We start from the raw sequence: 13916 nt of genomic DNA on the forward strand, positions 1-13916 counted from the left end.
CCTAAAATAAAAGCTGTGTATGTCTCATCCCTATCTTGCAATCAAAAATAAATTTGGTTCATGTAAGATAATTAAATGACTCTGTTTTAAAAATGAGTATTGCTATAGTTTGATATGATAAATTTACCTTCCCCCACAACAAAAGATTGCCTGACTTGGCAACAGCTGAAAATTATTTAGGCTGGGAATTTCATTTTTTCCCTGGCTAACTGACCCATCATATATCCTCTAAAGTCCTTTTAGTTATTTAAAACAGAAGTACAAAAATAGTAAACCTAGTAAACAGTGTAATAAATATGCCTGGGAGGTTATGGTATGGTAGTAGTTGGTCCTCAGCCTTTAAAAATCAGTATTTTAGTTAACTAAATATACATCCTCAAAGCAGCTTGTTAAAATAGAAATTTGGATAATCTGAGATTAATATAAAAAATAGAAATTGCCTTGCTTAAAATGTTGCTAATGGTAAATTGAGAGCCATTTGTCCTCAAGTAGCCAAGCACATAGGCAGATTACTCTATCGAGCCAAGTTTCCTAATGTGTGAAGACAATTTGGTAGCGGCTCCCAGTGCCAAGAGCTACGTTCACACAGAGCCAAAGAGTATGGGGATCCTGTGTGAGTATAGTCTGTGGTCCTGAAGACGAGGTGTTAGGGGGACCTACGCCGCTGACCTTGACGGACTGTTTTGAAGTTGAAGGTCTGGAAGCCACCTGTCAATGCAGAAGAGTCAATGACGTCCACGCCATAGTCACTCTGGCTCCGTCTATAAAGGGTGATGCCAATGACCAGAACTGCAACGGCCACGACTGCAGCGCCCAAACCCGAGTACAAAGCAATGTCGCTGGCATTCTCAATGCCTGAAAGACACAAGAGAAATCCTAAATGGCCAACATGGGCACAGAGACAAAAAGCCACCCCAGGATACAAAATGAAATGCTATTGGGAGTTTGGAGCTAATGCTCAGAGAAAATGACATATGCAGCTAGCCACAAGTTAAACTCTTTAACACAATAAGCAGATTCTAAAATACCTTGTATAAATCAAAAGGATGCTAGTCAAATATCTTAACTGCATTAAGGTAGCTTACCATGTAATAGAATCTTGAAGAACATCAATTTTGCAAGAAACATAATATTTTTCAAGTAAAAACAGGCAACTTCTTAATTTACTTGTTTTAGGAAGTCAAATTTACCTGACAAGTGTTTTTTGTATTTTATTTTTATTTGAGAAAAGATATGAGACCCACATACAATGACAAAATATGGGTGAACGGCTCTGCTTTTATATGACCTGAGGCACATGCATTCACAGAGAACGGTCTAGGGTGAGAAGATAACACATGGTCTATGAGTCAAGAGAGAAAAGACCAGCGCTCACAATTATGACTTTTAGCTTTGGCACACATCATTCAGTTTAAGAGAACATTGACAACATTGCTTTAGGGAATATACAATCATTATGAGAGACTTTCTGTTGTGAGCTATGAAAAAGTCTTGGTCCTAGGTACTCTTATGTCCATGGTACATGTTTTCTAGCACCAATGAAATGCTAGAGTCTAATACTTTTTGGTGGAAGAGGACTGGTCTCTAAGAGGGCACATGCTGTTTTCTCCCATACCTCTCCTACTCCATCCTATTGAATGCATGGGCAAAGCAAAAATAAAAGCGTTAGTTTGAATTTAAAATGTGCGTGTCTTCCCATCCCCCAAGATAAGTTGTAGCCATTTTCCAACTCTTTTGCTGGATGCACATTGGGTGTGGTTCATTCCTGAAAAGATTCATAATGAGATTTATTCAGAATGAGATTTATCCAATACTACATAATCCTAAAAGAGGTATAATCTTGGGAAGGGTGTGGAAATGAAAGGTGGCAAATGCTAACTACATAATTAATTTCCCTACAGATTTTGTGGTCAGTACACTTAATAGGTCCAAAAGTAATTACTGTGTCACCCTGTGTTGGGCTTAGAGGATAAAATAAACCCATTGTATATTTACCTTGTAATTGCATGGCACTTACTATGCATTCACTGTACCCTAACATGGTACTTATGCTATCAAATGAGAAATACTAACCACACAAGTGAATTTATTTTCAACAAAGTTAGTGTACTGTAAAATAAGATGTTACCAAATGAAAATGTGAACAAGGAAATCAAGCAAAACCAGTTCAGCAATAAGGCATTAAACATACAAAAATAATTCACAAGGGACAGCATAATCGTCAGGTTCTAAAAGGTCATAGGATTATCAGACACTTTTAATAACCGCAACAGCCTAGGAGGTGTTGAGAAACAGGGTATTATTTAAACTTTGGTTCCAATTTGTGATGGCCCAAATGGAGGAGGGGTAGAGATGGAAGCGTCTGTGACCGTCTTTTCTGACCATCCAGAAACATGGGCACGATGGTTGACGCCAACTTCAAATGTCTGCCTATGTCACAAAGAGAAGGGTAGCTATCGTCCTACTTAGGCTATCACCCCCCCTGTACTCAAATTCCTTGGAGGGAATAATTAATTATGCTCAGAGGAGAGAGGACACAAAACCTGACAGAAAGTGCCAGCCAGGGTACCAGGAGCAGCGAAAGAACTTTGGATTGAAACCAATTAGTCTTTTCTTCCCCTTCCCTCCAGTTCCTTGGGCACTGATGACTGATGGCACTATGCTCTTAAAAGGTGTATCTGGGGAGAACACACCTGCTCAGCAACTGAGCACATACAGAGAAACAGGCTGGCAGTATACTGACTACAGCTGCTCTGTTGCTGAGTTGGCAAAGTGCAGACAAAGACACTGTTAGCTTCCTAGGTAGTAAAATAGGAAGGGTCAGCAGCCAGGAGGATGACCAGGGCAAAATACTTCTGCTGAAAATGAACATCGCTGGACATGAACATCCTGAGATAAAACTGAGCAGCAGGAACAAACTGTCTTTGCTTCTCTGAATTCTCATCTTTGTTTTCACCCCCTCCTACCCACGTAACCAGGTACCCAGAATTCTCCTCCTTCCTCCAGATATAAGTCCTGTTTTTAGGAATGGACTATTTCCCCCCCCTTCTTACGCCCCCCTTCCCCCACTCTGGTTCAAGCCGTTGTGTCTCAGTCTAGTTGTATAGGACACAACTCCCTGGCCCATGCTGGTATTATGAGCCTTGCACTCCCCCGCTGGCTGAGGCAGTCGGTTGGCTGCCGGCCACTCACGCTGGCTGCCAGCTGCTCACGGCGGCACACGGCAATCCAGCTCCAGGGAGAGCTGCTGTTCACAATCTTAGCTGTGGAGGGTGCAGCTCACTGGCCCATGTGGGAATCGAACCAGTGACCTCAGTGTTAGGAGCACAGCACTCCAACCGCCTGAGCCACCGGGCTGGCCCCAGGAATGGACTTTAAATATGCATTCAGGTTGAGGTTTAAATGGACACTGAGGTTTTATATGGGTCATTGTGTTTCCTCTCCCAGGAATGTTTGCAGAATCTATTTGAATTAAGTCAAGGGAATGAAACACTGAATTATAGAATTATATAAAAAAAAAGAGTAGAAGGACTTTGGTGATAGAGTGTGGAAAGAAGGGGGAAACCTGTATGGGGAACACTGCATGCTTAAAAGGCTCACCCTGGCACTTGGTAGACCAGTCTGATCTAAAAGCCAGAAGTCAATGGACTCCTACAGAAAGATACGCAAGGTGGTATTTATTTTACAAGATAAAGTTAGAAAGTTCAAGACCTAATAATTTCATTCACTCAACAACATTTGTTGAGAGCCAACTGTGTAATGGAAATGAGGATGTATGGATGAATTAACACATGGTACATATTCTTAGTTGTTTCTTGTACAAATGCAGTAAATCTTGGCATCCAGGTGCAGTTACAGAGGTAGATACAAGTACTCAAAGCAACATGTATATATATATATCTCAAGAGATTTAACCAGACATCCTTCTCCAGAGCTCAAATTCTTCTACAGTTGGATCACAGTGCTTCTTTCTCTTCTTTTTTCTTCTCTATTTCACCTCATTCTTTTATCTCTGTTTTCCCCCTCTACCCCATCATCATCTAACTATGTCCTTCCAGGAAAGTAGAGTAGTTTTCCCTGTAAGGATTTCTGTGTTTTTACAAACATCATGGATTCACTTTGCATATGTGTTCAGGGCTGTCCCTAGAAAAACCTGAGGTGTAGTTCCACAGTTTCCACTAGTCTCATAGGAGAAGGGAGAAAGCTGGATGTATACGTGTCTGTGAACACATGGGCACTTGGAGGGGAGTCACTGCAGAATCATCGCATACATGTGTGAATGTGTGTACGCATGCACGCAGGCACACACTCAGCTATTGTCAGAAGGATACCATAAGCCACTACTGCTTCTTCCCAGGGGAATTGCTCTAGCCATGTGACCACACGGTACAGGCACTTCCCAGGGCCTGAGAGCTTCTCCAGGCCCATTCCTGTGCTCTTCCTCTCTTTGCTGTACTGCCGTATACCCCAGATTCAATTATAATTAATTTCCTGCTAATGGACTCCTGCTAGCGAAAGGCCCTGTGTAGCTTTCATATTACAGTGATAGGTCATTGTGATATATCTCCTCCAACCCCGTTACACATCTAGGCACTAGCCATCTCTGTCTACCCATCTATCAGATGTCAGCTGAAGGTCCCCCTCCCCCAAGAAAGTCACTGTCCTGGCCAGTTTGGCCAATCCTGCCAACCTATGGTCTTCCAAAGTCTTATGTCACTTATGGTTTCTAGAGCACATTTTGGATCATACTTTTTATTGTTAATTTTATCTGAATGCTAATGCGTTCTTCCTAACTGCTTTAAACTATTTAACAGCAAAATAGTGCTATAATTTCCTATAGAAGTTTGCAAATCATTCTGTTCAACTATTTACTAATTGCTAGTTTGACTTCAAACTGTGGGAAGAGAAGTATTAAAGAAATCACAGTCTGAGGTTGATTTTAGAACCCCTGACACAAGGACTCTCTTTTCCTTTACATGTACACACATACATGTTTATATCTGTCTGCTCGCTCACATACACATGTGGTGCTGGTTTGTTTGTTCAAAGTGATTTGAAACAAAAGTGTTGATACCCATGGCTGACCAGGCTATTCTGTTTTTCATGGGCACAGGATACTTTTGTCTGACTTTCTGTTTCATAGACAAAGCTATACATATTAATGTCTTATTGATGTTTTCCCTGTGTCTTCATCCCTATTTTCCTCTATCCAAGAGTCACAAAAGCTTTAGGCAAAGCTTGGAAGGACTCAACACGTGGTAGAATTAAGGGTTGTGTATAATCTATAGGTTAGAGAAAAAAAAAAAACAAAACAACCTTTGAGAACTGACTGAGAAATCACTTGTAGTCCAAATGATTCAGAAAGTACTGACAAATATGTTCAACAAAGAGTTGGAAACTAGGACCCTGGGAGGAAATATTTATGGGTTCATTTGGACTGGAGAAAAGAGAGTTGTACAGTGACTGTGGAGATCTTTAATGCAGAAAGGGTTGTTATGTGAAGAGAATAAGTCCACAGTAGGTGCCCAGTGACCCTTCATTTATGATGAAGCTAGTAACCAACTCTTGCGCCATCTCTAACAAGGACTGAAAAGGAGGACATGGCCTTTTATTACAGCAATTGGGACTCTGGTTAGATATTAAAATGACCTTTTCCACAATGAGGGTTGTTAAAAATCTGCACTGTATTTCTGAGAGAGATTGTGAAGTCTCCTTTCAGAAAGTTTCTAAAAAACAGCGTGACTTTACAATAGTCTACATTTTATTTTTTGGTCAAAGCTAGTGAGAAAAGCTAAATGACCTTTCAAAGCCCCTTTGAACTTCATAGTTCAAAGAATAGGTATTAACGAGTTTGATGGCTTTTTGAATTATAATCATACCTAGTCATTTATAGTATCCAGTGTCCCCAAAGGATTAAATAGAAGGCCTGTTGACTTAATTTGCCTTTCTCTCTTCACATGACTCCCATCTAAAAGACATATTAATGCCACTTGCTAATGGAAATCTACCTAATTCCCATGTTATGCGCTTAACTATGCATTAGATTAGAATCTATTTTATAGCTACCCAAAATTAATAAAGGAGAATAGCAAATGCCTTTCAAAACATATGATATTCTTTTTTACTCCTAGTAGATATTGGAGAATGACCATTGCTCCCATTTTAGAAAAACGAAAAACAAAACAACTTGGTATATATGAGTCAGTGAATTACCAAGGAATCCACACAATAAATATTCCCGAAGAGGGAGTGAGAGAGGCAAACAAACGGAAAACTAAAGAACGAGCGACAGTGCTAAACCCCACAGAAGGCCTGGAAACGGCCATCTCAGCAACCTGCACCCCTATTCCACCCCCGCCCAAGGAGCGCTGGGGACACAGAGCTATGTGCCAGAAGATTTAATTGCATGCTGAAATATGATACTAACAGAAGTTATTGTTAGAGTTGTTTATAATTGCTGTCAGCGAGAAGCAACATTTTTTATTTTATTTTATTTTTTCCTTTAACACACGAGAAAATAGCTTTTACGTTGTCAGCCATTGTGAGCAATTCCAATTATATATGCATTGCTTGGAATCTCATAAGCCCTTCACCAATCAACATCTTGGCCTCTTTTCCAATCTCCCATCCGCAAAAACCTCATTATTGTTATTGTGATGATTGTTGTTTTATTAGTGTAATTAATGACAGTAATAGCAAATTCTTAAATATCACCTACTATAATCCAGGCAGGGTTCTGGTACTTTACGCTTATTAACTCTTTTTAATGTTTCAACAACCTTGTAAAAAGTCCTCATTCAGATGTGTAAACAGAGGCAAGAAAAGCACCTGCCTTGTTCAAAGCCTCAGGATTAGTAAAAAGTGGAGCTGGAACTCAGTCCCAGGCAGTCTGGCTCGAGAATCCATGGATGAGGCCAGCAGTTAACTTCTGTCCTGATCACACTACCTGACTCCCTCGTGATGACAAGAGTCACCCAATAATTGAGCACTAAACTTGTGCTCAATTCTCTGAGAACCACAGATGTACCACATTCTCATCCTCACAACCGAATCTATTTGAAGTAGGTATTTTACAGAGGGTGCCAAAAAATGTATGCACATTTTATGAAAGGAAAAAAACTGTATTAAAATGGTCATACTCAATATATACCGGTAACAAAAGATGAATACAAGTCAAGTGTATACATGTTTTGGGCAACCCCGGTATTTCCTCTTCTACAAATATGACATGTTCTGATAAGGTCGAAATTTACTCAAGGCTTCATAATTAGGTAATGGCAAAGCCAGGGTTTGAACACACATCTGTCTTCACTCACAAGCTGTTTAACCATTACTCCATATGGCTCCCTTGCCTCTTCCCTCTGCTCTGTATATGCCTGCACACAGGTTAACTCGCCCTGCCGGAGGAAGCTACAAGTCATACTGGCAGCTATCATCAAGAAACTGATGCTATGCAACCTTACCTGGGCCTTCTTTGCAGTTGAATAATTATTTTATTCATGTCCTATGACCAAATAACAGTTTTCATCCAAACAGTTACTCTGAAGTTTGTTTCCTTTCTTCAAGATCCCCACTTCTTACGTGCCCCTCTTTCAGCTGAAAATATAGAGGTCCTCTTATGTGAGTTTACTCTCCTACAACTCAAAATTCCTCTGCTCCTTCACACATTTTTCCTTTTCTCTGTTCCCTGAAGAGGCGCTCCTCTTCTGTGTCAGACCAGCTTGGATCCCACCCTCTCCTGCCTCCCCAGGGACCTGGCCTCATTCCTAATTCCCTTTTGGTCTTGTATCTTCAAACTTTTCCTTCAAACCTGATGAGCCTTGCCCTCTGCCTACAAACATAGTCCAGCCTCTCTCATCACTTCTCAAGTCCTTCCCCCAACTTACTCTCTAATTAAACTAATCGAAGATGTAGTGTTCTTTATGTCCACAGAATTTTAGCTCTTTGTTTAAAATAACTTGAAGCATTTTTTTAATGTAAAACATTTCTTAATACAGGTTCCATAATTTCCCGAACCTGCTAACCTTTGTCCCTGTTAAAGTAAAAGAATAAATAGAATAGATATATGAGATGAGAAGATGTCTTAGGAAGTATAAAAAGTTACACTTCACAACGAGAAAACATATCCTTCAACTACCCTTTATCAAAAAGTAACTACTCTGGATAGTATCTTTGAGAACATTCAGGAAAAAAAAAAAAAAGGAAATGTCCTCCATTTGTTTTCCTTTATTTTTCTTTACCTTAAAGGCTCCAGATTATACTTCCTTTATAACACTTTGCTTGCTCCTTTTTTTTTTTTTCCCATGTACAATGTCTTGTAGCTCTTCCCTTATCGGAACTTACAGACCTACTTCATTTCTTTTTACAGTTGCCTAGCCCATTGCCAGGGTGTGGGATAATTTGACAAGTCCACTGTTTCTCTATCATTTGATTGTTCTCTTACTCTTTAAAGTCTATCTTTTGCTCAAACCACTGTCCCCTCTTGAAAGTTGTTTTAAACCGCTGCATCAACAGCAATGTTCTCTGACTTATTCTTTACCACTGCTCTGCAACAGTAGACAACGATAGCCAACCCTCCTTCTGGAAAGAAAAAAAAAAAGAAAAGTCCCCTTAAATTTGATTCTCCTACCTTCTCCTTTCTAATTGTTTAGTAGCTACCTTTCATTCTCATAGTTCTACAAACGGGATTTAAAGTTCAAAGTTCAGTTCTTGGCCCCTTTTCCTTTCTCTGTGTTCATTTAATAGGATAATCACTCAGACATCAACAGTTCCCAACTCACACACTAACCATTCCCTTGGTACCAGTTTCAAATCAAGATCTCCTGCCTCATCTCAGTCTGAAGACCTCATCTCATATTTATGTCCTGCTTGATGGACCAAACTATCTGCATGTTGTTCCAACATCTCAAATTTGTCATCTGATTTACAAATTCATTATTCTTTTCAAATATTTTATTCTCTGAGTTCTTTTTCTGGTAAAGACACCACCAGTCACCAGGCTTGAGATAGAAAGTAATCTTTTATTCTGCTTCCAAAGCATGTAAGGGGTTTTCCTCCAAACTGCTTACATGCTTTACTGACTGTATCTCCAGTGCCTCTCACATTTCCGTTTCAACAGGAGAGACCCCGGTTGACATCGGCATTGCAGTATCCTCTTACCTGGTACCCATGCTCCCAGTCTTTGATCCCTGAACTATTTTACACGTGGATTACTCTTTCCAAACACAGTTCTGTACTTCCACTCCAATACCTTTCAATGACTTTCTAGTATGCACTGAGTCCACTCTAATAGGGATTTATCTTACAACCCAAGAAACTTTATGTTCTGCCCATCCCATTTTTCAACTGCTTTTGCCTACTTCTCATCCATGTGGACACTATCCTGGCCAAGTCTGATTACTCATTTTTTTTCTAGAACTTGGACTTCAGTGAACTTTTTTGTTGTTGTTTTTTTCCCCCTCTTACCTCTCAGTAAGGTTCTCTCCTCTAATATCTATTTCAGTTCTAACCATTCTTCCAAGATTGGCAATAAAGGTAATCTAATTTATAAAATACTTCTTCATAGTGCATACTATTCAGACATGTTTTATTCCTTCTTTTAACTAAAGTTGCCAGATTTCACAAATAAAAAAAATGACAGTTAAATCTGAATTTCAGATCAACAATGAATTTTAGTATAAGTATTTCCCATGCAATATTTGGGACATGCTTATGCTAAAAATGCATTTTTTATCTGACATTCAAATTCAAGTAGGGGTCCTCTATTTTATGTGGTAAGTCTGCCTTTGGACAGCAAAAGAACTGTACTTTTTCTCATCAGATAGGAAGACCAAGTTGAAATGGGGGACAGGATAAAAAAGAACAGGATTTGAACTCCAGCTGTTGAGAAAGTAACTATTTAATTTTCTATTCTAAAAATCAAAGATATAAACTCTATAAACTTTGAATATATTAACAGGTAGAGAGATGGGGTCAGTGAATTCACATTTTTAACAAGTAACTTGTGTTAATGTGATGCTGAAGAACATACTGGTCGATCACTTTCTTATTGTGTCTGGGCTTAGTTCTGAGGTAATCAATGAACAAAATCCCATTATGTCCATTAAGGGCAGAGTCAAAATTATCATTGAACGTAGTAGCTAGAAAAGGCATACACTAATTCTGGGATAAAAATTTGATGATAAAAACTTGAAAGTGGTAAGAAAATTACAACTGTTGGACATATATATGGGTTGAATTGATTCACAATAGGAAAGATTGTGAAGGACAAACCAACTCACGGAATTTGTGAAAAGTGCTATAGTTATGTGATTGAAAATAATCAGCCACAGATGAAGAAAAATGATGGGCAAAATAGAGGAAAAAATGTTTTTTTTAAAGCTTTTGATCACTCTGATCACTAAATCAGCATCGATGCCAGTAGCCTAATGTTAACTTAGAAGCACCTAGAAGAAGTCTGTTGAAAATGTAAAGGTGTGGCCCAAAGTCTCAGGCAGTTGTATGGGTTTGAGGTGCTATTCAAGTCTACACAGCCTGAAAAAGAATGTCCAGGTTGTCAGTGTAGATGTCTTATCTTCGGAGGAGTTCCTTACCCTGTGAAGATCATAAAGGGTAGGAATTCCCATTACTCCACTATAGATGAAGCCAGTGTATTCTGAGAAAAGATGCAGAATGGAACGTGTGTGAGTGAGGAGAAGAGCATACCTAGTTTTCAGACTTTAAGGGCACATTCAGGCAATTCTTTGATGGAAATAATTCTGGGAAGCATACATTTTGAGTTTTAACCTAATACCTAGCACAGAATAGATGAATATTAAAAAATATTTCTTTTCCTTTTCAAATCACTTATCATACTACCTTGTATTGAAGTTGTAAGGAAGAAGCATTTCTTATTTTCTCCTTCATGTTTCACTGGAACAAGACTATTTATATAGAATAATTGTACAATAAATATCTACTACATGAATGAGTAAAAATGAATATATAGAAGGAGAGTCATTATTTTCACCTTAACAATAAAAAGCTCAGTGAGGAGTTAGCAGGAAGATGTAAGACCACAACTCAAAATATTTATTGAACATCTAATACACAGTAGGCACAATGGTAAATGCTACAGGCATAAGGATAAATGACTCTATACCATCTACCAGAAGGCAGAGGTTATGTCTTTTAGAAAGGGAATCCAGGTGAGTATAAAGGCAATGGAAATAAGGTATGGAAATGGGGAAATAGTCTGATACTGAGCAAGTTAGAGGAGTAACTAATCCAAACTTGGGGTGGGTGGGTGGTGGTGAAGTCCTTGCAGAAGAAGTGACCCCTAAGCTGAAATCTGAAAAAAAAAGTTAAATTAAACAGGTTTAGGATTAGGTTGAGGCAAAGAGTTTTCAGCAGAAGTAACAGAATGTGTAAGTATTACATGCCAAAGGGTTTTCAGAAAACTAAGAAGCTTTGTGTGGCTGAAGAATATAGGAAGAGGATAGGGAAGAAAACACCTAATAAATAAATGATCGAGCAAAGCTGACATGATTTAAAAAACAAAGTTGAGACCAGATCATAAACATATTAAGTACTTTGGACTTTATATTAAAAATAATGCTGAGCTATCGAAGAGGTTTAAATGTGCAGGTGATGTCACCAGAATTTTATTTTAAAAAGATCAGATAAATTGATGTAGGGCAAGACAGGGAGGAAACTAGAAATCCTGCTTAGGAATGAAGATGGCCGGAACTTTCATACTTTTCTCCTGGGTCACCATTTTCTTATCATTTAGTTTTTCTCTTACTATTCTGGCTGTTACTTTGCTGTCTCCTCTACAGTGACTTCTGACCTCTTCTACTTCTAAATGTTGATATCCTTCAGGGCTCAGTTCTCAGATCTCTTCCTGCCTCTATTCATATTCATTATCCGGTGATCTCATTCAAACTAATGTCTTTAAATATCATCTGGCCACTGACAGGCCCTAGATTTATATCACTAGCCAGGACTCTCCTCTGACCTCCAGACTCATATATTCAACTGCCTACTCAACATCTCCATTTAGATGTTTAATAGGTGTCTCAAGCTTAGTATTTGTAACACTGAACCCTTGATTCTCCCTCTATATTCGCTATATCAAGTTTTTCCCATATCAGTAATGGCAACTCCATCCTTGTAGTTGCTTAGCCAACATTTTGTAATCGTCCATAGCACCTTTCTATCTTTCATACTCTATATCCAATCCATCAGCAAATCCGTTTGACTCTGTCTTCAAAAGATATGCAGACTATGACCTGTTTTTACAATTTCTAAGGCTATCTATCTGGCTCAAGCCAAAATGATCTCGAACCAAGGTACTATAATAGTCTAGATTATTGTAATAGATTATTATTACAGTAGATAATTGTAGTAGGTCTCCTTGCTTCTGCTCTCATTCACTGTTATGTTTACACTCAACATAGCAGGTACAGTTTATCCTTGAAAATATTAGATCATGTCAGTATGAAAAAAACCCTCAATGACTTTCCATCTCGCTCAGAGTAAAGGTCAAAGTCATTACAATGGCCTATGCTACACTTGGCCGTTTCCCTCTCACTCCACATCTCTGATCTTAGCTCTGATGACTCCTTCCTTTGCCTCTCTGCTCCAGATATCCTGACCTCCTTGCTGTTCCTCAGACACTCCACACAAACTTCTACTCACTGCCTTTTCATCCTGCTGTTCCCTTAGCCTGGAATACCCTCCCCCTAGATATCCAGAATGTATGTTTCTTGAGTTCTCTTCTTAAGTATAACTTGGAATTGTAATCAAAAACCTTCCCTGAACACTTTATACACAAAGAACAGCACTACCTCCAACCCTGCCTGAGCCCCTTACCCTGCTTTGTTTCTCTTCACAACATGTATCACTATCTCCATGGCATTCAACACTATATATTTTCTCTTTGTTTCTACCTCCCCTCACTAAAATTGTGAGCTTTGTAGAAGCAGAAACTGTATCTGCCTTGTGCAGTGCTGACTCTCCACCACCTAGAACATTTCCTAGCATGTGGTAATCACTCAATAAACAGCTGTCAAATGAAAGGAGGGATGTATATGAGTAGAATGAAATTGGAATGAAGTTGATGAACTTGAGATCTACTTCGGTAGTAGAACAGTCAGACTGTAATGATTTACTGGGTATTGAGCAGGAGAATGGAGAGCGAAATTATAGAGGGGTATAGGAGGTTGCTCACGTTTCTGATCTAGACAACTGAGTTAGTGGAATAGAATTCACTGAGCTAGAGAAGGTGGGAGCAGGACTGGAGTAAGAACAGGGAAAACCAAGGATACACTCAACTTTGAAAATGTTGAGATTAAGATTATTGGGAGATATTCAACTGGAGAAGTCCTGGAGGCCACTGACTCTAGGACTATTCATTAGATTCATATTTAGCTTGCGTCTCTGTTAAGTACAAACCAGCTATGTGGAAAGAAGATGAAGAGAGAATGTGGTTCAGAGTTATTTTCAAAGGGGAAGCTAAATCATCTTCACCCCCAGGTGAACTTGCTGAACTAGTCACTCCTCAGCAGCTTACAGCTTCTCAGAAAACCACATCCTGAAGCCTCCAAGGAATCTCATTGTCTGAACGCAACCATTTTTCAGTCTTACTCTGGGGGTGCGTGTTTGCCATTCAGAACCTACTATATTTTACTGCACCTCCTGACATTGTTACACAACATTTATTGAAAGCACATTTGATGGTAATGAAGTTTCTATTAACTATGATTAAATCTCATAAAGCACCTGAAGATAATTTAAGATGTGCAGAAGCAGAAAATGAAACATTCAGTTTAGTACATTAGGAAACATAATTGATTAAATTATCTCATTTACAATAAGTGCTTTCATGAGCTATGCACTGCACATATTTCCCCCAGTTTGTCATTATAATTTGCCAA

At 39.0% G+C, this 13916-nt stretch overlaps 1 protein-coding gene across 5 annotated transcripts in view; it reads right to left on the reverse strand.

Annotated features, from left to right (window-relative positions):
- Positions 1-13916, reverse strand: part of UNC5D (unc-5 netrin receptor D) — a 512115-nt gene that overhangs the window by 77081 nt on the left and 421118 nt on the right. For 2 of the 5 annotated variants that reach the window (XM_033105078.1, XM_033105080.1), the window contains one exon: positions 670-855. In XM_033105078.1, coding sequence (XP_032960969.1) covers positions 670-855 — 186 coding nt within the window. Of the gene's footprint in view, positions 1-669; positions 856-1615; positions 1631-13916 lie in introns of all 5 variants that reach the window. The other 3 variants (XM_033105081.1, XM_033105079.1, XM_033105077.1) reach the window with 2 other exon arrangements.

Source organism: Rhinolophus ferrumequinum, chromosome 4 (assembly GCF_004115265.2).
Source record: "Rhinolophus ferrumequinum isolate MPI-CBG mRhiFer1 chromosome 4, mRhiFer1_v1.p, whole genome shotgun sequence".
In the NCBI taxonomy this organism is placed as follows: domain Eukaryota; kingdom Metazoa; phylum Chordata; class Mammalia; order Chiroptera; family Rhinolophidae; genus Rhinolophus; species Rhinolophus ferrumequinum.